Source organism: Barbatula barbatula (genome assembly GCF_947034865.1).
Source record: "Barbatula barbatula genome assembly, chromosome: 10".
Classification (NCBI taxonomy): Eukaryota; Metazoa; Chordata; class Actinopteri; order Cypriniformes; family Nemacheilidae; genus Barbatula; species Barbatula barbatula.
Genome location: NC_136773.1, coordinates 12,341,328 through 12,365,432, shown reverse-complemented (window position 1 = coordinate 12,365,432; position 24,105 = coordinate 12,341,328). Strand labels below are relative to the sequence as shown.

The window sequence follows — 24,105 nt, the reverse complement described above, 5'->3', positions numbered from 1 at the left end:
ACGTCGAGAGACCGACAGAAAGGGAACTACCGTTTCTCAGTAGTCATATACAAAAATATTTGAACATTGCAGGCAATTAACGAATCAAAATCAAGTAGTCCAGAGAGTATGCATCAGACATTTTGAATCTGTAAAACTATATATTTTTTGCTCGCTTTTCTATCTTTACATACAGTGTGTCCTGATCCTTGTGGTTATATGCACATGCTCGCTTAAACACTGAATGACAAGCTATTGATAACAATAGGTCACTTAATTGTTTTTATCAACATTGAATTGAAATAGTTATCTTAGACAGGACTCAAATAAAGAATGATATTATAGACGCTACACATTTGATCTGAGGTGTATTTTTATTCAGCCAACTTCCAAATATGTTGGCATCAAATATTGTCCCAGAAATGTCTGACACAACCTTATTACACGTGTTTTAAAACTAGTCCGAAATGTGCCAAAACATGACTTGGCAAACAAGCATTGTTATTAATTTCCTATTTTAAGGTTGTTTTGAGAATGAGGAATGTTTAACATTTTCATCTGTGACACAACCTTATAAATAAATACTGTCGGTTCAAGATGTATGCTTGATGATTGTCTTCTTGGACTGTTCTGACAGCTTGAGAAAGCTGGCTAATAGTTAGAGCCATGACTTAATGGTGCATTAAAGCATTTAACTTCCAGCTATGCAGGGAAAAAAGCTGAGTTGCATAAGAGGTCTCCTAATGGACTGTATCCAGCTTTCCTGGAGCCCAAAGAATTGATTTTCTCCTCCATCGCCACCTGAATAAAAATATTTCATCTTTTATTTTTCTGTTCATAGTAACTCCCCTCCCACACACACCACCAACCCCTGTCCAACATTTATTAAAGTTTAAAAAGAGCATAAAATGTAGGGTCGAAAAGTGTAAATGTGCAGCATTGCTGAGAGGGAACATAATGGCATCATACTACCGTAGTTGAGGTGCAAATGATATGCATTAGACTTAATTTCACAAGGTTAGCACATTCATTTAATTTGACCCTGTTGACAACTGTTTTAATGGTAAAATACCAAAAAGTAGTTTATTTCCAGACTTGATACATAGGCCATGGCCATTTAAATATAGTGTATATATATATATATATATATATATATATATATATATATATATTCTTGGCTGCTTCAATGATAAAGAATTAGTTGCCAAAGTGTGTGAGAATTTAATCCACTTCACATCTAAATAGTTCCTGGCCATAAAAACTACAATGTGGTGAAACATGTCAAAACCTTGGTTTAAGAGATTAACGTCTATGGTCTACTGCGAAGGAGTGCAGACAGTCAAAGGGGGCTAAGAGAGCTCACTGATAGTTTATGGGAGCTGTCTTTTCAGAAGAATAATTCCCAGTACTGTGAAATACATAACGCAGAATTGTCAATACGATGCATTGGTAAGTACCAGTGCCCTTCCAACATTTGGGTGTTTTACCGATTCACATGAAATCAGACTTGCTGCAACAAACTCTTTTTTTATTGTCATTCAAGCAAGAACTCGTCTTTCAAAGAGAGCTATGTGTCCTAACATGCTACCTCATGATGCCTAATTCTGTAAACCATGAACAGAAAATAACAATCTGTAAGTCTAAAAAAATGTTAGATTTAGATTCCTTTGAAATGAAATTACATGCCAGCAATTTACAGTTAAAGTTCATTGCTGCTGTTTAAAGAAATTATGATAATTCACTCACAATACATACTGTACTTCATGTCATACAAGCTGTCCGTGTGTTTTTTTATGAGAAAAGTTTTCCAAAGTTCTTATCCATGGACTTCAATTATACACTTTTTAAACATAACATATGGCTTTATTCCCAGCATTCCTCCCGCCTGGTCACTGGTTTACCCAATTATCATTTTGTTCATTGCACACACGGTCTGCGGTTTGTTCTCGTGTTGGTTTCCGGTCTGCGGTTTGTTCTCGTGTTGGTTTCGGGTCTGCGGTTTGTTCTCATGTTGGTTTCCGGTCTGCGGTTTGTTCTCATGTTGGTTTCCGGTCTGCGGTTTGTTCTCGTGTTGGTTTCCGGTCTGCTGTTTGTTCTCGTGTTGGTTTCCGGTCTGCTGTTTGTTCTCGTGTTGGTTTCCGGTCTGCGGTTTGTTCTCGTGTTTTCTAAGCAGTCTTGTTGAAGCCGGTTTGGACGTTATCTCTCTCATTCGGTTTTCCCTGCTTTACCAGACGGACCTGGCGCTTGCTTGCCTTCTCTGGATTATTGTTTTTTTGTATGTTTGCTGTTTTCGAGCCGGGAGTGCCCTGTCTCACGGTGTACTGGATTTCTAACCAGTTGGATCAATAAACCCTTTTTTGTGACTTCACCTCCTGCATTTGAGTCCTTATTCGCACGCCTAACTCCATTTGGGGACTGTTTTCTTGGATCTGTAAAGTTTGGCTCCAAACACACACTTTACAATTCGGCAATTATGATGAAATTACTATTAAACTGTCTCAAAAAAGAATTACTTAAACTTGCAACAACAAACATTAATGTCGGACTTTGCTACTTAATCATTCATCTTTACAATTGTGTTTGTGATAAGAATTAGAGGGAGAATGTTTGGTTGTGGGAATGCAGAGAATACATGTCTTTAGATCGGGGGCAACGACAGGAAATAGCACTAAAATTGGGCCAGCTTGTTGAGACTGACCCAAACATGGACACAGAACTACAGAGGGAGAGTCAATTCAACTCAAATCAAAACTCCTGCATAGACTTCACAATATATCAAGTCACAAACCTTGCACTTTGACCAGCCAGTGTTTGCTTTAAGATATTGCTTTATACTCCAGGATACAGAAACCATTTAAGAACAGACTGAGGAAGGATCTATACACATATAGGTCTACACATTTCTTTACACATACAGCTGTGACTCAACTTTGTAATATGTTTTTAAACCGTTTTTATTTTTAACTACTATTATGAAAATACTTTATTGTCCTTGTTCTTTACTATAAATTAGTGGCTCAGTGGTTAGGTCATGGGTTTGATCCCGGGGGATCGCACATAGTCATACACAAATAGTACCATGCAATGTAAGTCGCTTTGGATAAAAGTGTCAGCCAAATGCATACAAATTTAAAATGTAAACAAATCATGCACTGCGTCCTTGAGCATCAACGACAGTCCAAAGCCTGCTCCTTAGTTGTTCTGGCATGTGGCATTCGTTGAGTCACTGTGGTTTAAAACCAAAACAATCTACAAATCCTAAAAGGCTGATCCCAAAACTCCTACAGTGAACAGTTTCACTTCGCAGAGACTCACCCCAACAGACTTAAACACAATCATTGATTGGCTCTTAAGGATGTAATAATGGGAATAACTATGGTTTGAGCAGAACTGAAGCCATGAAAGCTGGCAAAACATTGTTTAATATGGTATGTAAAAACAAAGGTAAAAGAAAAGGGCAAAGCAACAGGTTGCCGGAATCCCATTTACATTCACAGGGTACATGTACCATACTCAGCATCACAGAGCTCTGTAAATCAAGCTCCTAGGTGGCTAATCTGTGAAATGGCTTGGGCAGGCCTGCACTATTAAACACAATTTCACAGCCTCCAAGCAGGAGGACTGACACTGCTTTAGTCTAATGTATGGGGTTAAAAAGTGTGCAGGGACACAGAGGAACCCAACAACAGATAAATTATAAGTCTTGTACTGGGTTCAGAATTTACTGCAATGTAGTTACATCATCTTCAAACCCACGTCACAGTTGTTGCTACTGTACTGTCGAGTGAGCAGAGGCTTGGCTGTGCTTTACCTAAACCCTGCACAATGATATTACTGTGTTGTTTCACTTTCTGTATACTTATTTCCTTCACGCTATCTCTCTTTCAGCAGAACGCTTTCTTAAAGAAACTGATTACCAATGATCCACTTTCTTAGCTGTAGCTTTGATACAAAGTTCTCACAGTGCATGATTATAATCACATAAAACAAAGCCTGAGAGAGAACAGAGTGCTGAATAGGTGAGGATATCTTGTTAAGGCTTTATTTCCTCCCTGCTTTTTTAAATGTGGCACCAAGGTCAAGCAATTGAACTGGTTAACTCAGATAAGGTTTTGTTGAATGCATAGGCAATCTTTCACAATAGCTATATAATATAGTTACTCTATATACATTATCTGTATTTATCTGTGTCTTATTGTAAATGACAAACCTAATATCCAATTTTCTTCTGCATGGTGAAAATACTGCAGGTACAATGTACATGGAAACTATTTGTGTCCGTTGTTTTATTTTTTGTGATCCTTCATTTGTTTTCAATATGTCCTGAGACATTCCACTACAAATAAATCTGTCATTGGTGGCACATTACCCTTAGGCTACATTAAACATTATATGCAAAACTGGAACTATTTTACAAATTCAGCTATGTACTCCTGACAGAGAGTCCAGAAACAAACACTTCAAATTTGGAGTTAAATGTTCATACGACTGATTTTCATGTTTTAAACTAATTTTGTCCTTAAAGGAACAGCCCAAAATGAAAGTTCAGTATTCGTTTACTCATCCTCAATTGTCCCAAATCTGGAAGAATTTCTTTGTTCTGATGAGCACAGAGAAATATATTTGGTAGAATGCTTTCAAATATGATGACAGAATTTGTATTTTTGAGTGCTCTGTCGCTTTCATTGTGAAAGTGTTTGACTACAATTCTGCTCTGCTGGAATGACCTTTTTTCTTAGTGACTTGATTTTCTGTATTTTATTTTTTCCATCTTGTATTTTGGCAATGACAGTTGTTCACTGTGTAGTAATTACAAAACATTCTCTGTATTCAGTTCATCACTTCACTTTCAGACATACAGTAAATAGGGTTCACTGATTTCACTTAAGAAGCTGTAGAAAGAGTTCCACCTTGTGGCCATTAGTGAAAATACGTTTTCTTGACCAACATTTTCTTTTTTAGATAGATTGAAATATGTTGTCCGTCTTTCTTTGTTAACATAATTTTTTTGTGAATCTCAGGATTCAGCTGTAGGACTGTTTGCTAGATCCCTCATTTTCTTAAGTCGTATCAGTTATCACATCATTAGATTTCAGTATCAAAATTATTTTTCGATTTCCACAATCAACAATGTATGGATATAGTGGCAGTTTTTGTATTGTGAAGCAAAACTATTAATACAAATTATGTGGTAAAGTTTTATTTGATTTATATGTCATTTCCATAACGTAACTGTGATGTTATGGCTGAGACCATTCACATGCGTAATGTGTGAATTTTAGGATGAAGACATGCATGGTTTTCACATCTTTTTCAAAACTGATCACTTTCTGTGACAGTGTTTATGGGCCTGAGGAGCAGGATCCTGTTTAGTGTGATGACCAAGGTGACGACCTTCGTGATGACCATGGTGATGACCACGGTGATGACTGATAGAAGTAATACAAGCGCCTCCCATATCCCCATGAGTGAGCTGAACAGTGGGAAGAGAAACCCTGATGCCTTCCTTACCCTGTAAAACAACAAAAAAAGGCTATGAAATCAAGCCTGAGGATTGAGCTACAAAGAAGAGAGGTGATGGAAACTATAAAAAAATGTGGATGCACACATTTAGCATATGTCTGTATTACCCACCATCATAAAACCGAAAATGCCAACAGAGACATCCCCATTGATAGAAAGTCCAGCTACTTTGTCCAAAGGCATGCGGTGCTTATACATGAAGAGTTCTTTGCCATTCACATGCACCTGCCACATCAAGCCAAAATGACAGTTAAAAATGCATATGTACACTTTTTCAGAAAAATACTAACAATCCTTAATAAATATGTGTAACTATTTAAATTTTTTTTAGCAATCATTTTTTCGTAAAGGTATGTACATTTATGGGGGTTCGTATGCAACACACCTTGTAGCCATCGGGCGTGAAGAAAATGACCAACTCAAAAGCTTCTCCCATTTTAAAGCAGCTGACTGAGCCGTGCTCCTCAATTTCCCAAGTTCCCTTCTTACGGGTGTTCATGGCAACCTTTAAGTTCAATCGTGGGTTGAAGTGGAAAGCAATGTCATCGTTCTGAGATGACCCAGTCTGGAAGTTTATTTCAAACCTAAATGAAGTTATGGTATTAAGATTAGTAAATTAAATTCAATATTTCTATCACAAATTGTATTTTTAACTGAGCAGATACAATTATAAATCATACTGTATTCTGAATTCACTTAAAGCATTTTTTTCAATATAACATATGTGGTTGACCAGACCGAGTTAGGAAGAATGTAAAAGGAGTTGTGAAGGAGAATGAGCGGGCAAGCGATTTACTGCCCTTTTGAGAGGCAATACAAGATGCCGCTCGTTTTCTGAACGCAGGGTTCTTGATGGGGTGTAGGAGTGTTCTTTGTAGTTGTACTGAGTATTAAAGATATTAGCAACTTTTACTCTCTACTTGACTACATTTTTTAATAAGTATATGTACTCTTTACTGATCCAATTACACAATACATTTTTCACTTTTTGTGCAGCAGTTTATTTCTTCTACAGAAAAAGCCATATTGCCATTTATGGGGCATTCCACTCACAGTAGAGGAAGTAGTGGAACGTAAGATCAACTCACACCTCTGAAAGTGGCTGAGCATCTCTTCAGGTTTTACATGAGATGGGCTGTACACCAGATCTGAGCAATTACAACTACTTTTCTCTTCTCTTCTGAGGAGTTTCAAGTAGCAAAGTGTAGGGTGGCCACGATCTTCAGAGAAGTGAGAACAAAACCAGATCAAGATGGAAGTGGAAGGCGTCAGCATCTCTGGCTCTAGCAGAAGGGAATCTCAAACTCAAAGATATCATTGGAACACCATGCATGGGAAGGCAAGGCATGGGAAGTAGTAGCTGTATCCAGTCGAGGGGGATGCAGGGGTTTTGCAGCCCAATCAGCCTGAAAGCTCATGACAGATATTGGATTTAGGGGGACTGAGAGAAAGAAGGCAGATTGAAGACTGGGGGAGGCAGCAGAGAGGGTTTCTTGCTGGATTTGGAGCAGGAGGGAGGAGCTGAGCTTGCATCCAGGAGGAAGTGAGAAATGACTGGCCACCACTGCTGACCCGCCAACAGGAGCGTGTTATGGTTAGGGGTCAAAACACTTCAGGATCATGGGTAACCATCTGATGACACAACGTCCTGACTAAAGGCTCCAGTCAATGACAGAAGGAGAGAAAATTAAGTATGTATAATGTCACTGCATTTTTGCCCTTACTTACTGAAACGTATCAACATTCTTTATGCGAATGCGTGTGCATTATCAGTTGACATCGCTGGTGTTTTATGTTTGAAGAGGTCATGACTGCAGCCGGCAATAAGGCCAAAAACAGCACGTCCAGTTCAAAAATAATTTATCGGTTTTACTGAAGAGAGCTTTTAGAAGGATTTTGGTTTCCTTATGAGCAACTGAGCTTAATTGTTTGTAATAGACATAGGCTATGGTGTCGACCATTATTAGTGGCAATTTTGGGCTGTTCAGTTTGATGCAATTGCTCACGAATCAACTGTAAATTGTTTTCACTGACATGTCTCTTAAGTCTTGAGGACAAGAGCTGCTTTGAGACTACATTCAGTATGAGTAAAATATTCAAGTACTGTTAAAATCAGATACTCTAAGACTGTTACTCAAGTTGTTTTGGAATTTGTGACTTGTAACGTGTAATGGAGTCATTTTCACTGCAAGGTATGTATACTTTTACTCAAGTATGGTTTTCAGGTACACTCTACATATCTGGGGATATGGCCTGAATGATACTATTTCCCTTGATCTTTTGACATATAACAGATATTGGTATCATTTATAATATTCAAGGGAGTTTCATATCTCGAAATACCTTCCTCATTAAAAACATATGCATTTATACGATCATTGGCTGGATAAGGGATGTCACTCAGGAGATACGTTTTACTTAGATCTGCCTACAGAAAGATAACAACGCCTACTACTTTTACATCATTGCATCGTTAGCTCCGCCCAAAAATGTTCAGTCTGAGGAGCGAGTGGATCAGAAGCAAGACTTGTTTACATTCACCAAAAGCTTGTAATACCAGTGAGATTGCAATGTCCCACGAACGTTGTCCTGTTCCTGGTTGAGGAAAACATGCCTCTTTGCACAGCCTTCCAAAGGATCCCCATGTCAGAGAGATATGGACTGACAGTTCTTATGACTAAACAATAATTATTTCATTGAAATCCTACTTTGCAACTGGTAACAATTCATTATCCAGCAATGCGTCTCTCTCAGATCTGATAATACAATATACAGTATACACCAGCATGTGCTATAAAAATCTTGGTATAGTGTCGATAATCTGTGCTAATTGTTGTTGTTTTTTTTCCTTGTGGTAAATGCACTATTTAGGATGCAAACAACCGTTTAAGACTAAACATGACACACTGTTTCTACAATTGTTTAATTGAACATTAACTTCTGATTCATCCATGGTGCTTTTGGGTCTGTACTTACCGCTTGGCATTACTAGCAACAACACCCTGCATGAAGAAGGACATGCCTGGTTTCACTCCCCCAGAAATTGGGCCAATGTAGGGAATTTTCTGTAGTAAAAGCAACAAAATGGCATCAGTCCCATCATGTCTACCGGAATGTTGTGGCACGATTTAAAACAAATAGTAATGTTTACATTTTTACAAACTGTTGATTAAACCGTTTTCAGGCATCAAGTAATTACTTGCATTTAGTGTGCACTGAGAGGTAACTGCAGATTATAAGTCACTCACTGGATTTTGGACTGGAAGTAAGAGGTCTGACTGGAAACTGATAAGTTCAAACTGCGAGCTTCCCAGACTCAAAAATTTCCTGCCCAGTGAGGATGTGCTCCAGTCCTGATGAGGTAAAAGAAAGGGTGTATTAAGAAAGGTCTTAAGAAAGTATTAAGAAAGCTATGTTTCACTTAGAAAATATTTTTCAGAGTTTATATTACCGTGACTGTGTGAAAATGTGAAAAATGACTTACTTGAATTAAGTCACAAAAATTCATGACAACATCTCCCGCAATATTCAACACTGATATTTTCTCCAGTGGTATACGGTGCTTGAAAAGGTAAATCATGTTGCTGTTCACATATACCTGATAAATCAAAGCCAAAGGGTCTATATGAATACAACATTGTGTCTATCTTATAAATGTTTTGTGTGTCAAAGCACATACCTGATATCCTTCAGTTTTGATGACAATACACATCGCAAATGCTTCTCCCATTTTGAAGGGGTTGTCAGAAGCAAATTCCTCAGCCCCCCATTCTGCATTTCTGCAACTGTTCATGACCACATTCGAGTTGTATCGGGCATTGAAATGAAAAGCAGTGTCATCCTTGTCAGACTGCCCTGTCTTGAAGGTAATTGAAAACCTTTGTGGAAGTTGAGATGTGTCAAAGCAATTTATTGTAAAAGACCTTTCATGTTTAATGATAAGTTCCTACAGCATAAACCTTCTACATTTGAATATGTAAAACAAACCATATTTCTTGAAATCAGAAGTTTAAAATTCAATGTGTATTGATAGTGTATCCATTATAGTGTTCTGTATGACTTGTATTACTTACCCGGGACCTTTACTACCAACAACTCCCTGCAAGTACAAGGCCACTCCTGCTTTCAATCCCCCGGAAATCGGACCCACATAAGGAAGGGCCTGTAGTAAGCAAAATAAAAAGGCATCAGACATATCTTAACCAGAACCATGCAGCAACCTTGTTTTGAACTCACTGAAATGGAATATCTGAAATTTCCAATGTCATCACAATTATGGCTCTACAGTATACAAAAATACTATATTTTTAATAAAATGTTTCCTTTGCATTGAACAATAACTGAATCTTTCACTCACAGGATTTTGGACAGGAAAGGAGAGTTGCGACTTTGTCGTGGAAGACCGAAGCAGGAAGCTGCTCAGTTGAGTAGCAAATGAAGATGTGCTCCACTTCTAAAAAGGAAGACAAGATAAAATACATACAAAGATCTTTATTCACCACATGATTGCCATCGGCTGCAGTATCGTTCAAGTTTGAGATTTGGCAGAACTGTCGAAGACATTTGACATACTTGTATAAAGGCAATCAGGTTTAGAGTGACATGTCCGTCAATTGTTATTGCAGACACTTTTTCCAGTGGTATCCGGTGCTTGAAGAGGTAGTGTTCATTGCCGTTCACGTATACCTGATGAATGGAAAGCAAGGGGTCGGTGTGAAGACTACATCTTAGCTGTGTTTGGGGCATCTTGAGGGTTTGGTTTCATGAAAAACATACCTGATATCCTTCAGGTTTGATGACAATAAACATGTCAAAGGCTTCTCCAATTTTGAAGGGATTGTCCGGACCGAATTCCTCAGCCGCCCATTCTCCGTTACTGCAACTGTTCATGACCACATTCGAGTTGTATCGGGGATTGAAGTGGAAAGCATGGTCATCCTTGTCAGACTGCCCGGTCTTGAAATTTATCGAAAACCTGAAAGAAAGTTGAGGCAGGTCAAAGCATCTGAATCCAAATGACAGCAGGCTGTTGTTTTTACTCTTTTGACTCGCACAATGCATTCTTACATCTTACCTCACTTCAGATCACAAATGGTTTAATGCTTAGCACATACTGATGGATACATTGTTTCCTAGACGACATTCCAGGAGAACATACACTGTGGATATGATTGCAGATATGAAGCTACGGAAAGTATTGCTTACCCGTCACCTGTAGCACCAGCAACTCCCTGAAAGTACAAGGCCAGTCCTGCTTTCAGCCCCTCATGAATCGGCCTTACATAGGGAAGGGACTGCAGCCGGCACAAAAATAGGCATCAGTCATGTATTAACCAAGACCCTGTGGTATGTTTGTATTTATTGAAGTAAAACCTCTCGTTAGGCATCGCATTTCTGACATTTTGGTGCGATATTTGCTTTTTGTGTTGAAACACTGTTTTCATTTGCAACTGTTTCTTTAAGTACTTGCACGTTAATGTACACTGAGAAGTTACAGTAAAGGTTCTGTCACTCACAGGATTCTGGACTGGATGTGAGAACTCTGACTGGATGGTGGAAAGGCCCCATCGCAAAAAGCTCATCCTCTTCCAGTTCTAATCAGAGGGGAAAATTTGTTTATTTAGAATGATCTTTACTCTCCACATTATTTTCATTGACTTACAAGACGAAATTATTTTCACTACAGAATAAGTATAACTTCTAAAGAGCTTTTTGACTTACCTGTATGAAGCCAAGAAGTTTGACGACAAGATCTCCTCCAATTTGTAACGCTGAAACTTTTTCCAGCGGTATGCGATGATTAAACAGGTAGTACTCCTTGCCATTCACGTGTACCTGATGGATCAAAAGGAACGGGACGATGTGAAGACAACTTTTTGCTGCGATTATGGCATCTCGCGCTTTTGGTTTCACGAAGCATGTACTGTACCTGGTACCCTTGAGGTTTGATGACAATAAACATCTCAAAAGCTTCTCCCGCTTTGAAGGGGTTGTCAGGCCCAAATTCCTCAGCGCACCATCCTCCACTTCCGCAACTGTTCATGGCCACAATTGAGTTGTGTCGGGGGTTGAGGTGGAAAGCAATATCATCCTTGTCAGACTGCCCTGTCTTGAAGTTTATAAAAAACCTGCGTGGAAGTTGATGAGTGTCAAAGCAACTGAATGCAAATGCCGGCAAACTTCTTTCAATTCTTCAGGTTAAATCATGCATTCCTACAGGCTAAAAGTACTGCACTTCCAATCATAAATGGTTTAATATTCGCTGTGTATTGATGAAAATAATCTTACTCTGATGAGTTACTATGACATAAGTTTCGCTAAATATGTTACGTACCCGGGACCTTTACTACCAACAACTCCCTGCAAGTACAAGGCCACTCCTGCTTTCAGTCCCCCGGAAATCGGACCCACATAAGGAAGGGCCTGTAGTAAGCACAATAAAAAGGCATCAGACCTATCTTAACAAGGACCTTGCAGTGGAATTTGAACACAATGACATGGAGCATTTGGAATTTCCTGAGGCATCCCAGATTTGCAACTGCATTACAAAATTTACTGTTTGGTAAAAACACAGTTTTCATCCATCGCTGTTTTATTTAATGCTTCCTCTAGATTGCAAATTAAGCAGTCACTAGAAAGGATCTTTTACTCACAGGAGTTTGGACAGGAAGTGAGAGCTGCGAATGTATGGTGGAAGGCGTCCAGCTCAAGATGCCCATCTTTACTTGCTTAGCAAATAAAGATGTGCTCCACTTCTAATGAGAAAGACGAGATAATGTACATACAAAGATCTTTTTTCGACACATGATTTCCATCGGCTTCTCATACAGTATCGTTCAAGTTTGAGTATTAGCAGAACTGTCGAAGACATTTGACATACTTGTATAAAGGCAATCAGGTTTAGAGTCACATGTCCGTCAATTGTTATTGCAGACACTTTTTCCAGTGGTATCCGGTGCTTGAAGAGGTAGTGTTCATTGCCGTTCACGTATACCTGATGAATGGAAAGCAAGGGGTCGGTGTGGAGACTACATCTTAGCTGTGTTTGGGGCATCTTGAGGGTTTGGTTTCATGAAAAACATACCTGATATCCTTCAGGTTGGATGACAATAAACATGTCAAAGGCTTCTCCAATTTTGAAGGGATTGTCCGGACCAAATTCCTCAGCCGCCCATTCTCCGTTACTGCAACTGTTCATGACCACATTCGAGTTGTATCGGGGATTGAAGTGGAAAGCATGGTCATCCTTGTCAGACTGCCCGGTCTTGAAATTTATCGAAAACCTGAAAGAAAGTTGAGGCAGGTCAAAGCATCTGAATCCAAATGACAGCAGGCTGTTGTTTTTACTCTTTTGACTCCCACAATGCATTCTTACATCTTACCTCACTTCAGATCACAAATGGTTTAATGCTTAGCACATACTGATGGATACATTGTTTCCTAGACGACATTCCAGGAGAACATACACTGTTGATATGATTGCAGATATGAAGCTACGGAAAGTATTGCTTACCCGTCACCTGTAGCACCAGCAACTCCCTGAAAGTACAAGGCCAGTCCTGCTTTCAGCCTCTCATGAATCGGCCTTACATAGGGAAGGGACTGCAGCCGGCACAAAAAATAGGCATCAGTCATGTATTAACCAAGACCCTGTGGTATGTTTGTATTTATTGAAGTAAAACCTCTCGTTAGGCATCGCATTTCTGACATTTTGGTGCGATATTTGCTTTTTGTGTTGAAACACTGTTTTCATTTGCAACTGTTTCTTTAAGTACTTGCACGTTAATGTACACTGAGAAGTTACAGTAAAGGTTCTGTCACTCACAGGATTCTGGACTGGATGTGAGAACTCTGACTGGATGGTGGAAAGGCCCCATCGCAAATAGCTCATCCTCTTCCAGTTCTAATCAGAGGGGAAAATTTGTTTATTTAGAATGATCTTTACTCTCCACATTATTTTCATTGACTTACAAGACGAAATTATTTTCAGTACAGAATAAGTATAACTTCTAAAGAGCTTTTTGACTTACCTGTATGAAGCCAAGAAGTTTGACGACAAGATCTCCTCCAATTTGTAACGCTGAAACTTTTTCCAGCGGTATGCGATGATTAAACAGGTAGTACTCCTTGCCATTCACGTGTACCTGATGGATCAAAAGGAACGGGACGATGTGAAGACAACTTTTTGCTGCGATTATGGCATCTCGCGCTTTTGGTTTCACGAAGCATGTACTGTACCTGGTACCCTTGAGGTTTGATGACAATAAACATCTCAAAAGCTTCTCCCGCTTTGAAGGGGTTGTCAGGCCCAAATTCCTCAGCGCACCATCCTCCACTTCCGCAACTGTTCATGGCCACAATTGAGTTGTGTCGGGGGTTGAGGTGGAAAGCAATATCATCCTTGTCAGACTGCCCTGTCTTGAAGTTTATAAAAAACCTGCGTGGAAGTTGATGAGTGTCAAAGCAACTGAATGCAAATGCCGGCAAACTTCTTTCAATTCTTCAGGTTAAATCATGCATTCCTACAGGCTAAAAGTACTGCACTTCCAATCATAAATGGTTTAATATTCGCTGTGTATTGATGAAAATAATCTTACTCTGATGACTTACTATGACATTAGTCTCGCTAAATATGTTACGTACCCGGGACCTTTACTACCAACAACTCCCTGCAAGAACAAGGCCACTCCGGCTTTCAGTCCCCCGGAAATCGGACCCACATAAGGAAGGGCCTGTAGTAAGCACAATAAAAAGGCATCAGACCTATCTTAACAAGGACCTTGCAGTGGAATTTGAACACAATGACATGGAGCATTTGGAATTTCCTGAGGCATCCCAGATTTGCAACTGCATTACAAAATTTACTGTTTGGTAAAAACACAGTTTTCATCCATCGCTGTTTTATTTAATGCTTCCTCTAGATTGCAAATTAAGCAGTCACTAGAAAGGATCTTTTACTCACAGGAGTTTGGACAGGAAGTGAGAGCTGCGAATGTATGGTGGAAGGCGTCCAGCTCAAGATGCCCATCTTTACTTGCTTAGCAAATAAAGATGTGCTCCACTTCTAATGAGAAAGACGAGATAATGTACATACAAAGATCTTTATTCGACACATGATTGCCATCGGCTTCTCATTCAGTATCGTTCAAGTTTGAGTATTAGCAGAACTGTCGAAGACATTTGACATACTTGTATAAAGGCAATCAGGTTTAGAGTCACATGTCCGTCAATTGTTATTGCAGACACTTTTTCCAGTGGTATCCGGTGCTTGAAGAGGTAGTGTTCATTGCCGTTCACGTATACCTGATGAATGGAAAGCAAGGGGTCGGTGTGAAGACTACATCTTAGCTGTGTTTGGGGCATCTTGAGGGTTTGGTTTCATGAAAAACATACCTGATATCCTTCAGGTTTGATGACAATAAACATGTCAAAGGCTTCTCCAATTTTGAAGGGATTGTCCGGACCAAATTCCTCAGCCGCCCATTCTCCGTTACTGCAACTGTTCATGACCACATTCGAGTTGTATCGGGGATTGAAGTGGAAAGCATGGTCATCCTTGTCAGACTGCCCGGTCTTGAAATTTATCGAAAACCTGAAAGAAAGTTGAGGCAGGTCAAAGCATCTGAATCCAAATGACAGCAGGCTGTTGTTTTTACTCTTTTGACTCCCACAATGCATTCTTACATCTTACCTCACTTCAGATCACAAATGGTTTAATGCTTAGCACATACTGATGGATACATTGTTTCCTAGACGACATTCCAGGAGAACATACACTGTTGATATGATTGCAGATATGAAGCTACGGAAAGTATTGCTTACCCGTCACCTGTAGCACCAGCAACTCCCTGAAAGTACAAGGCCAGTCCTGCTTTCAGCCTCTCATGAATCGGCCTTACATAGGGAAGGGACTGCAGCCGGCACAAAAAATAGGCATCAGTCATGTATTAACCAAGACCCTGTGGTATGTTTGTATTTATTGAAGTAAAACCTCTCGTTAGGCATCGCATTTCTGACATTTTGGTGCGATATTTGCTTTTTGTGTTGAAACACTGTTTTCATTTGCAACTGTTTCTTTAAGTACTTGCACGTTAATGTACACTGAGAAGTTACAGTAAAGGTTCTGTCACTCACAGGATTCTGGACTGGATGTGAGAACTCTGACTGGATGGTGGAAAGGCCCCATCGCAAATAGCTCATCCTCTTCCAGTTCTAATCAGAGGGGAAAATTTATTTATTTAGAATGATCTTTACTCTCCACATTATTTTCATTGACTTACAAGACGAAATTATTTTCACTACAGAATAAGTATAACTTCTAAAGAGCTTTTTGACTTACCTGTATGAAGCCAAGAAGTTTGACGACAAGATCTCCTCCAATTTGTAACGCTGAAACTTTTTCCAGCGGTATGCGATGATTAAACAGGTAGTACTCCTTGCCATTCACGTGTACCTGATGGATCAAAAGGAACGGGACGATGTGAAGACAACTTTTTGCTGCGATTATGGCATCTCGCGCTTTTGGTTTCACGAAGCATGTACTGTACCTGGTACCCTTGAGGTTTGATGACGATAAACATCTCAAAAGCTTCTCCCGCTTTGAAGGGGTTGTCAGGCCCAAATTCCTCAGCGCACCATCCTCCACTTCCGCAACTGTTCATGGCCACAATTGAGTCGTGTCGGGGGTTGAGGTGGAAAGCAATATCATCCTTGTCAGACTGCCCTGTCTTGAAGTTTATAAAAAACCTGCGTGGAAGTTGATGAGTGTCAAAGCAACTGAATGCAAATGCCGGCAAACTTCTTTCAATTCTTCAGGTTAAATCATGCATTCCTACAGGATAAAAGTACTGCACTTCCAATCATAAATGGTTTAATATTCGCTGTGTATTGATGAAAATAATCTTACTCTGATGACTTACTATGACATTAGTTTCGCTAAATATGTTACGTACCCGGGACCTTTACTACCAACAACTCCCTGCAAGAACAAGGCCACTCCTGCTTTCAGTCCCCCGGAAATCGGACCCACATAAGGAAGGGCCTGTAGTAAGCACAATAAAAAGGCATCAGACCTATCTTAACAAGGACCTTGCAGTGGAATTTGAACACAATGACATGGAGCATTTGGAATTTCCTGAGGCATCCCAGATTTGCAACTGCATTACAACATTTACTGTTTGGTAAAAACACAGTTTTCATCCATCGCTGTTTTATTTAATGCTTCCTCTAGATTGCAAATTAAGCAGTCACTAGAAAGGATCTTTTACTCACAGGAGTTTGGACAGGAAGTGAGAGCTGCGAATGTATGGTGGAAGGCGTCCAGCTCAAGATGCCCATCTTTACTTGCTTAGCAAATAAAGATGTGCTCCACTTCTAATGAGAAAGACGAGATAATGTACATACAAAGATCTTTATTCGGCACATGATTGCCATCGGCTTCTCATACAGTATCGTTCAAGTTTGAGTATTAGCAGAACTGTCGAAGACATTTGACATACTTGTATAAAGGCAATCAGGTTTAGAGTGACATGTCCGTCAATTGTTATTGCAGACACTTTTTCCAGTGGTATCCGGTTTTTGAAGAGGTAGTGTTCATTGCCGTTCACGTATACCTGATGAATGGAAAGCAAGGGGTCGGTGTGAAGACTACATCTTAGTTGTGTTTGGGGCATCTTGAGGGTTTGGTTTCATGAAAAACATACCTGATATCCTTCAGGTTTGATGACAATAAACATGTCAAAGGCTTCTCCAATTTTGAAGGGATTGTCCGGACCAAATTCCTCAGCCGCCCATTCTCCGTTACTGCAACTGTTCATGACCACATTCGAGTTGTATCGGGGATTGAAGTGGAAAGCATGGTCATCCTTGTCAGACTGCCCGGTCTTGAAATTTATCGAAAACCTGAAAGAAAGTTGAGGCAGGTCAAAGCATCTGAATCCAAATGACAGCAGGCTGTTGTTTTTACTCTTTTGACTCCCACAATGCATTCTTACATCTTACCTCACTTCAGATCACAAATGGTTTGATGCTTAGCACATACTGATGGATACATTGTTTCCTAGACGACATTCCAGGAGAACATACACTGTTGATATGATTGCAGATATGAAGCTACGGAAAGTATTGCTTACCCGTCACCTGTAGCACCAGCAACTCCCTGAAAGTACAAGGCCAGTCCAGCTTTCAGCCTCTCATGAATCGGCCTTACATAGGGAAGGGACTGCAGCCGGCACAAAAAATAGGCATCAGTCATGTATTAACCAAGACCCTGTGGTATGTTTGTATTTATTGAAGTAAAACCTCTCGTTAGGCATCGCATTTCTGACATTTTGGTGCGATATTTGCTTTTTGTGTTGAAACACTGTTTTCATTTGCAACTGTTTCTTTAAGTACTTGCACGTTAATGTACACTGAGAAGTTACAGTAAAGGTTCTGTCACTCACAGGATTCTGGACTGGATGTGAGAACTCTGACTGGATGGTGGAAAGGCCCCATCGCAAATAGCTCATCCTCTTCCAGTTCTAATCAGAGGGGAAAATTTGTTTATTTAGAATGATCTTTACTCTCCACATTATTTTCATTGACTTACAAGACGAAATTATTTTCACTAAAGAAAAAGTATAACTTCTAAAGAGCTTTTTGACTTACCTGTATGAAGCCAAGAAGTTTGACGACAAGATCTCCTCCAATTTGTAACGCTGAAACTTTTTCCAGCGGTATGCGATGATTAAACAGGTAGTACTCCTTGCCATTCACGTGTACCTGATGGATCAAAAGGAACGGGACGATATGAAGACAACTTTTTGCTGCGATTATGGCATCTCGCGCTTTTGGTTTCACGAAGCATGTACTGTACCTGGTACCCTTGAGGTTTGATGACAATAAACATCTCAAAAGCTTCTCCCGCTTTGAAGGGGTTGTCAGGCCCAAATTCCTCAGCGCACCATCCTCCACTTCCGCAACTGTTCATGGCCACAATTGAGTCGTGTCGGGGGTTGAGGTGGAAAGCAATATCATCCTTGTCAGACTGCCCTGTCTTGAAGTTTATAAAAAACCTGCGTGGAAGTTGATGAGTGTCAAAGCAACTGAATGCAAATGCCGGCAAACTTCTTTCAATTCTTCAGGTTAAATCATGCATTCCTACAGGCTAAAAGTACTGCACTTCCAATCATAAATGGTTTAATATTCGCTGTGTATTGATGGAAATAATCTTACTCTGATGACTTACTATGACATTAGTTTCGCTAAATATGTTACGTACCCGGGACCTTTACTACCAACAACTCCCTGCAAGAACAAGGCCACTCCTGCTTTCAGTCCCCCGGAAATCGGACCCACATAAGGAAGGGCCTGTAGTAAGCACAATAAAAAGGCATCAGACCTATCTTAACAAGGACCTTGCAGTGGAATTTGAACACAATGACATGGAGCATTTGGAATTTCCTGAGGCATCCCAGATTTGCAACTGCATTACAACATTTACTGTTTGGTAAAAACACAGTTTTCATCCATCGCTGTTTTATTTAATGCTTCCTCTAGATTGCAAATTAAGCAGTCACTAGAAAGGATCTTTTACTCACAGGAGTTTGGACAGAAAGTGAGAGCTGCGAATGTATGGTGGAAGGCGTCCAGCTCAAGATGCCCATCTTTACTTGCTTAGCAAATAAAGATGTGCTCCACTTCTAATGAGAAAGACGAGATAATGTACATACAAAGATCTTTATTCGACACATGATTGCCATCGGCTTCTCATACAGTATCGTTCAAGTTTGAGTATTAGCAGAACTGTCGAAGACATTTGACATACTTGTATAAAGGCAATCAGGTTTAGAGTCACATGTCCGTCAATTGTTATTGCAGACACTTTTTCCAGTGGTATCCGGTGCTTGAAGAGGTAGTGTTCATTGCCGTTCACGTATACCTGATGAATGGAAAGCAAGGGGTCGGTGTGAAGACTACATCTTAGCTGTGTTTGGGGCATCTTGAGGGTTTGGTTTCATGAAAAACATACCTGATATCCTTCAGGTTGGATGACAATAAACATGTCAAAGGCTTCTCCAATTTTGAAGGGATTGTCCGGACCAAATTCCTCAGCCGCCCATTCTCCGTTACTGCAACTGTTCATGACCACATTCGAGTTGTATCGGGGATTGAAGTGGAAAGCATGGTCATCCTTGTCAGACTGCCCGGTCTTGAAATTTATCGAAAACCTGAAAGAAAGTTGAGGCAGGTCAAAGCATCTGAATCCTAATGACAGCAGGCTGTTGTTTTTACTCTTTTGACTCCCACAATGCATTCTTACATCTTACCTCACTTCAGATCACAAATGGTTTAATGCTTAGCACATACTGATGGATACATTGTTTCCTAGACGACATTCCAGGAGAACATACACTGTTGATATGATTGCAGATATGAAGCTACGGAAAGTATTGCTTACCCGTCACCTGTAGCACCAGCAACTCCCTGAAAGTACAAGGCCAGTCCTGCTTTCAGCCTCTCATGAATCGGCCTTACATAGGGAAGGGACTGCAGCCGGCACAAAAAATAGGCATCAGTCATGTATTAACCAAGACCCTGTGGTATGTTTGTATTTATTGAAGTAAAACCTCTCGTTAGGCATCGCATTTCTGACATTTTGGTGCGATATTTGCTTTTTGTGTTGAAACACTGTTTTCATTTGCAACTGTTTCTTTAAGTACTTGCACGTTAATGTACACTGAGAAGTTACAGTAAAGGTTCTGTCACTCACAGGATTCTGGACTGGATGTGAGAACTCTGACTGGATGGTGGAAAGGCCCCATCGCAAATAGCTCATCCTCTTCCAGTTCTAATCAGAGGGGAAAATTTGTTTATTTAGAATGATCTTTACTCTCCACATTATTTTCATTGACTTACAAGATGAAATTATTTTCACTACAGAATAAGTATAACTTCTAAAGAGCTTTTTGACTTACCTGTATGAAGCCAAGAAGTTTGACGACAAGATCTCCTCCAATTTGTAACGCTGAAACTTTTTCCAGCGGTATGCGATGATTAAACAGGTAGTACTCCTTGCCATTCACGTGTACCTGATGGATCAAAAGGAACGGGACGATGTGAAGACAACTTTTTGCTGCGATTATGGCATCTCGCGCTTTTGGTTTCACGAAGCATGTACTGTACCTGGTACCCTTGAGGTTTGATGACAATAAACATCTCAAAAGCTTCTCCCGCTTTGAAGGGGTTGTCAGGCCCAAATTCCTCAGCGCACCATCCTCCACTTCCGCAACTGTTCATGGCCACAATTGAGTCGTGTCGGGGGTTGAGGTGGAAAGCAATATCATCCTTGTCAGACTGCCCTGTCTTGAAGTTTATAAAAAACCTGCGTGGAAGTTGATGAGTGTCAAAGCAACTGAATGCAAATGCCGGCAAACTTCTTTCAATTCTTCAGGTTAAATCATGCATTCCTACAGGCTAAAAGTACTGCACTTCCAATCATAAATGGTTTAATATTCGCTGTGTATTGATGGAAATAATCTTACTCTGATGACTTACTATGACATTAGTTTCGCTAAATATGTTACGTACCCGGGACCTTTACTACCAACAACTCCCTGCAAGAACAAGGCCACTCCTGCTTTCAGTCCCCCGGAAATCGGACCCACATAAGGAAGGGCCTGTAGTAAGCACAATAAAAAGGCATCAGACCTATCTTAACAAGGACCTTGCAGTGGAATTTGAACACAATGACATGGAGCATTTGGAATTTCCTGAGGCATCCCAGATTTGCAACTGCATTACAACATTTACTGTTTGGTAAAAACACAGTTTTCATCCATCGCTGTTTTATTTAATGCTTCCTCTAGATTGCAAATTAAGCAGTCACTAGAAAGGATCTTTTACTCACAGGAGTTTGGACAGAAAGTGAGAGCTGCGAATGTATGGTGGAAGGCGTCCAGCTCAAGATGCCCATCTTTACTTGCTTAGCAAATAAAGATGTGCTCCACTTCTAATGAGAAAGACGAGATAATGTACATACAAAGATCTTTATTCGACACATGATTGCCATCGGCTTCTCATACAGTATCGTTCAAGTTTGAGTATTAGCAGAACTGTCGAAGACATTTGACATACTTGTATAAAGGCAATCAGGTTTAGAGTCACATGTCCGTCAATTGTTATTGCAGACACTTTTTCCAGTGGTATCCGGTGCTTGAAGAGGTAGTGTTCATTGCCGTTCACGTATACCTGATGAATGGAAAGCGAGGGGTCGGTGTGAAGACTACATCTTAGCTGTGTTTGGGGCATCTTGAGGGTTTGGTTTCATGAAAAACATACCTGATATCCTTCAGGTTGGATGACAATAAACATGTCAAAGGCTTCTCCAATTTTGAAGGGATTGTCCGGACCAAATTCCTCAGCCGCCCATTCTCCGTTACTGCAACTGTTCATGACCACATTCGAGTTGTATCGGGGATTGAAGTGGAAAGCATGGTCATCCTTGTCAGACTGCCCGGTCTTGAAATTTATCGAAAACCTGAAAGAAAGTTGAGGCAGGTCAAAGCATCTGAATCCTAATGACAGCAGGCTGTTGTTTTTACTCTTTTGACTCCCACAATGCATTCTTACATCTTACCTCACTTCAGATCACAAATGGTTTAATGCTTAGCACATACTGATGGATACATTGTTTCCTAGACGACATTCCAGGAGAACATACACTGTTGATATGATTGCAGATATGAAGCTACGGAAAGTATTGCTTACCCGTCACCTGTAGCACCAGCAACTCCCTGAAAGTACAAGGCCAGTCCTGCTTTCAGCCTCTCATGAATCGGCCTTACATAGGGAAGGGACTGCAGCCGGCACAAAAAATAGGCATCAGTCATGTATTAACCAAGACCCTGTGGTATGTTTGTATTTATTGAAGTAAAACCTCTCGTTAGGCATCGCATTTCTGACATTTTGGTGCGATATTTGCTTTTTGTGTTGAAACACTGTTTTCATTTGCAACTGTTTCTTTAAGTACTTGCACGTTAATGTACACTGAGAAGTTACAGTAAAGGTTCTGTCACTCACAGGATTCTGGACTGGATGTGAGAACTCTGACTGGATGGTGGAAAGGCCCCATCGCAAATAGCTCATCCTCTTCCAGTTCTAATCAGAGGGGAAAATTTGTTTATTTAGAATGATCTTTACTCTCCACATTATTTTCATTGACTTACAAGATGAAATTATTTTCACTACAGAATAAGTATAACTTCTAAAGAGCTTTTTGACTTACCTGTATGAAGCCAAGAAGTTTGACGACAAGATCTCCTCCAATTTGTAACGCTGAAACTTTTTCCAGCGGTATGCGATGATTAAACAGGTAGTACTCCTTGCCATTCACGTGTACCTGATGGATCAAAAGGAACGGGACGATGTGAAGACAACTTTTTGCTGCGATTATGGCATCTCGCGCTTTTGGTTTCACGAAGCATGTACTGTACCTGGTACCCTTGAGGTTTGATGACAATAAACATCTCAAAAGCTTCTCCCGCTTTGAAGGGGTTGTCAGGCCCAAATTCCTCAGCGCACCATCCTCCACTTCCGCAACTGTTCATGGCCACAATTGAGTCGTGTCGGGGGTTGAGGTGGAAAGCAATATCATCCTTGTCAGACTGCCCTGTCTTGAAGTTTATAAAAAACCTGCGTGGAAGTTGATGAGTGTCAAAGCAACTGAATGCAAATGCCGGCAAACTTCTTTCAATTCTTCAGGTTAAATCATGCATTCCTACAGGCTAAAAGTACTGCATTTCCAATCATAAATGGTTTAATATTCGCTGTGTATTGATGAAAATAATCTTACTCTGATGACTTACTATGACATTAGTTTCGCTAAATATGTTACGTACCCGGGACCTTTACTACCAACAACTCCCTGTAAGAACAAGGCCACTCCTGCTTTCAGTCCCCCGGAAATCGGACCCACATAAGGAAGGGCCTGTAGTAAGCACAATAAAAAGGCATCAGACCTATCTTAACAAGGACCTTGCAGTGGAATTTGAACACAATGACATGGAGCATTTGGAATTTCCTGAGGCATCCCAGATTTGCAACTGCATTACAAAATTTACTGTTTGGTAAAAACACAGTTTTCATCCATCGCTGTTTTATTTAATGCTTACTCTAGATTGCAAATTAAGCAGTCACTAGAAAGGATCTTTTACTCACAGGAGTTTGGACAGGAAGTGAGAGCTGCGAATGTATGGTGGAAGGCGTCCAGCTCAAGATGCCCATCTTTACTTGCTTAGCAAATAAAGATGTGCTCCACTTCTAATGAGAAAGACGAGATAATGTACATACAAAGATCTTTATTCGACACATGATTGCCATCGGCTTCTCATTCAGTATCGTTCAAGTTTGAGTATTAGCAGAACTGTCGAAGACATTTGACATACTTGTATAAAGGCAATCAGGTTTAGAGTCACATGTCCGTCAATTGTTATTGCAGACACTTTTTCCAGTGGTATCCGGTGCTTGAAGAGGTAGTGTTCATTGCCGTTCACGTATACCTGATGAATGGAAAGCAAGGGGTCGGTGTGAAGACTACATCTTAGCTGTGTTTGGGGCATCTTG

General features: G+C 40.2%; 1 protein-coding gene across 1 annotated transcript in view; it reads right to left on the bottom strand.

Moving 5' to 3' along the window:
• Window positions 1-4,719: 4,719 nt before the first annotated feature.
• lgals4 (galectin 4) overlaps window positions 4,720-24,105 on the bottom strand; it is a 32,360-nt gene continuing 12,974 nt past the window's right edge. Inside the window, exons 42-99 of the mRNA XM_079465949.1 lie at window positions 23,928-24,041; window positions 23,701-23,802; window positions 23,382-23,470; window positions 22,977-23,175; window positions 22,769-22,882; window positions 22,564-22,641; window positions 22,252-22,340; window positions 21,823-22,021; window positions 21,619-21,732; window positions 21,392-21,493; window positions 21,073-21,161; window positions 20,668-20,866; window positions 20,460-20,573; window positions 20,255-20,332; window positions 19,943-20,031; window positions 19,514-19,712; window positions 19,310-19,423; window positions 19,083-19,184; window positions 18,764-18,852; window positions 18,359-18,557; window positions 18,151-18,264; window positions 17,946-18,023; window positions 17,634-17,722; window positions 17,205-17,403; window positions 17,001-17,114; window positions 16,774-16,875; window positions 16,455-16,543; window positions 16,050-16,248; window positions 15,842-15,955; window positions 15,637-15,714; window positions 15,325-15,413; window positions 14,896-15,094; window positions 14,692-14,805; window positions 14,465-14,566; window positions 14,146-14,234; window positions 13,741-13,939; window positions 13,533-13,646; window positions 13,328-13,405; window positions 13,016-13,104; window positions 12,587-12,785; window positions 12,383-12,496; window positions 12,156-12,257; window positions 11,837-11,925; window positions 11,432-11,630; window positions 11,224-11,337; window positions 11,019-11,096; window positions 10,708-10,796; window positions 10,279-10,477; window positions 10,075-10,188; window positions 9,860-9,955; window positions 9,576-9,664; window positions 9,182-9,380; window positions 8,987-9,100; window positions 8,751-8,855; window positions 8,479-8,567; window positions 5,888-6,086; window positions 5,614-5,727; window positions 4,720-5,491 (exon numbers count right to left, since the gene is read on the bottom strand). Of these exons, the coding sequence (XP_079322075.1) occupies window positions 5,303-5,491; window positions 5,614-5,727; window positions 5,888-6,086; window positions 8,479-8,567; window positions 8,751-8,855; window positions 8,987-9,100; window positions 9,182-9,380; window positions 9,576-9,664; window positions 9,860-9,955; window positions 10,075-10,188; window positions 10,279-10,477; window positions 10,708-10,796; window positions 11,019-11,096; window positions 11,224-11,337; window positions 11,432-11,630; window positions 11,837-11,925; window positions 12,156-12,257; window positions 12,383-12,496; window positions 12,587-12,785; window positions 13,016-13,104; window positions 13,328-13,405; window positions 13,533-13,646; window positions 13,741-13,939; window positions 14,146-14,234; window positions 14,465-14,566; window positions 14,692-14,805; window positions 14,896-15,094; window positions 15,325-15,413; window positions 15,637-15,714; window positions 15,842-15,955; window positions 16,050-16,248; window positions 16,455-16,543; window positions 16,774-16,875; window positions 17,001-17,114; window positions 17,205-17,403; window positions 17,634-17,722; window positions 17,946-18,023; window positions 18,151-18,264; window positions 18,359-18,557; window positions 18,764-18,852; window positions 19,083-19,184; window positions 19,310-19,423; window positions 19,514-19,712; window positions 19,943-20,031; window positions 20,255-20,332; window positions 20,460-20,573; window positions 20,668-20,866; window positions 21,073-21,161; window positions 21,392-21,493; window positions 21,619-21,732; window positions 21,823-22,021; window positions 22,252-22,340; window positions 22,564-22,641; window positions 22,769-22,882; window positions 22,977-23,175; window positions 23,382-23,470; window positions 23,701-23,802; window positions 23,928-24,041 (7,212 nt within the window). The 3' untranslated portion in view covers window positions 4,720-5,302. The remainder of the gene's footprint in view (window positions 5,492-5,613; window positions 5,728-5,887; window positions 6,087-8,478; window positions 8,568-8,750; window positions 8,856-8,986; window positions 9,101-9,181; window positions 9,381-9,575; window positions 9,665-9,859; window positions 9,956-10,074; window positions 10,189-10,278; window positions 10,478-10,707; window positions 10,797-11,018; window positions 11,097-11,223; window positions 11,338-11,431; window positions 11,631-11,836; window positions 11,926-12,155; window positions 12,258-12,382; window positions 12,497-12,586; window positions 12,786-13,015; window positions 13,105-13,327; window positions 13,406-13,532; window positions 13,647-13,740; window positions 13,940-14,145; window positions 14,235-14,464; window positions 14,567-14,691; window positions 14,806-14,895; window positions 15,095-15,324; window positions 15,414-15,636; window positions 15,715-15,841; window positions 15,956-16,049; window positions 16,249-16,454; window positions 16,544-16,773; window positions 16,876-17,000; window positions 17,115-17,204; window positions 17,404-17,633; window positions 17,723-17,945; window positions 18,024-18,150; window positions 18,265-18,358; window positions 18,558-18,763; window positions 18,853-19,082; window positions 19,185-19,309; window positions 19,424-19,513; window positions 19,713-19,942; window positions 20,032-20,254; window positions 20,333-20,459; window positions 20,574-20,667; window positions 20,867-21,072; window positions 21,162-21,391; window positions 21,494-21,618; window positions 21,733-21,822; window positions 22,022-22,251; window positions 22,341-22,563; window positions 22,642-22,768; window positions 22,883-22,976; window positions 23,176-23,381; window positions 23,471-23,700; window positions 23,803-23,927; window positions 24,042-24,105) is intronic.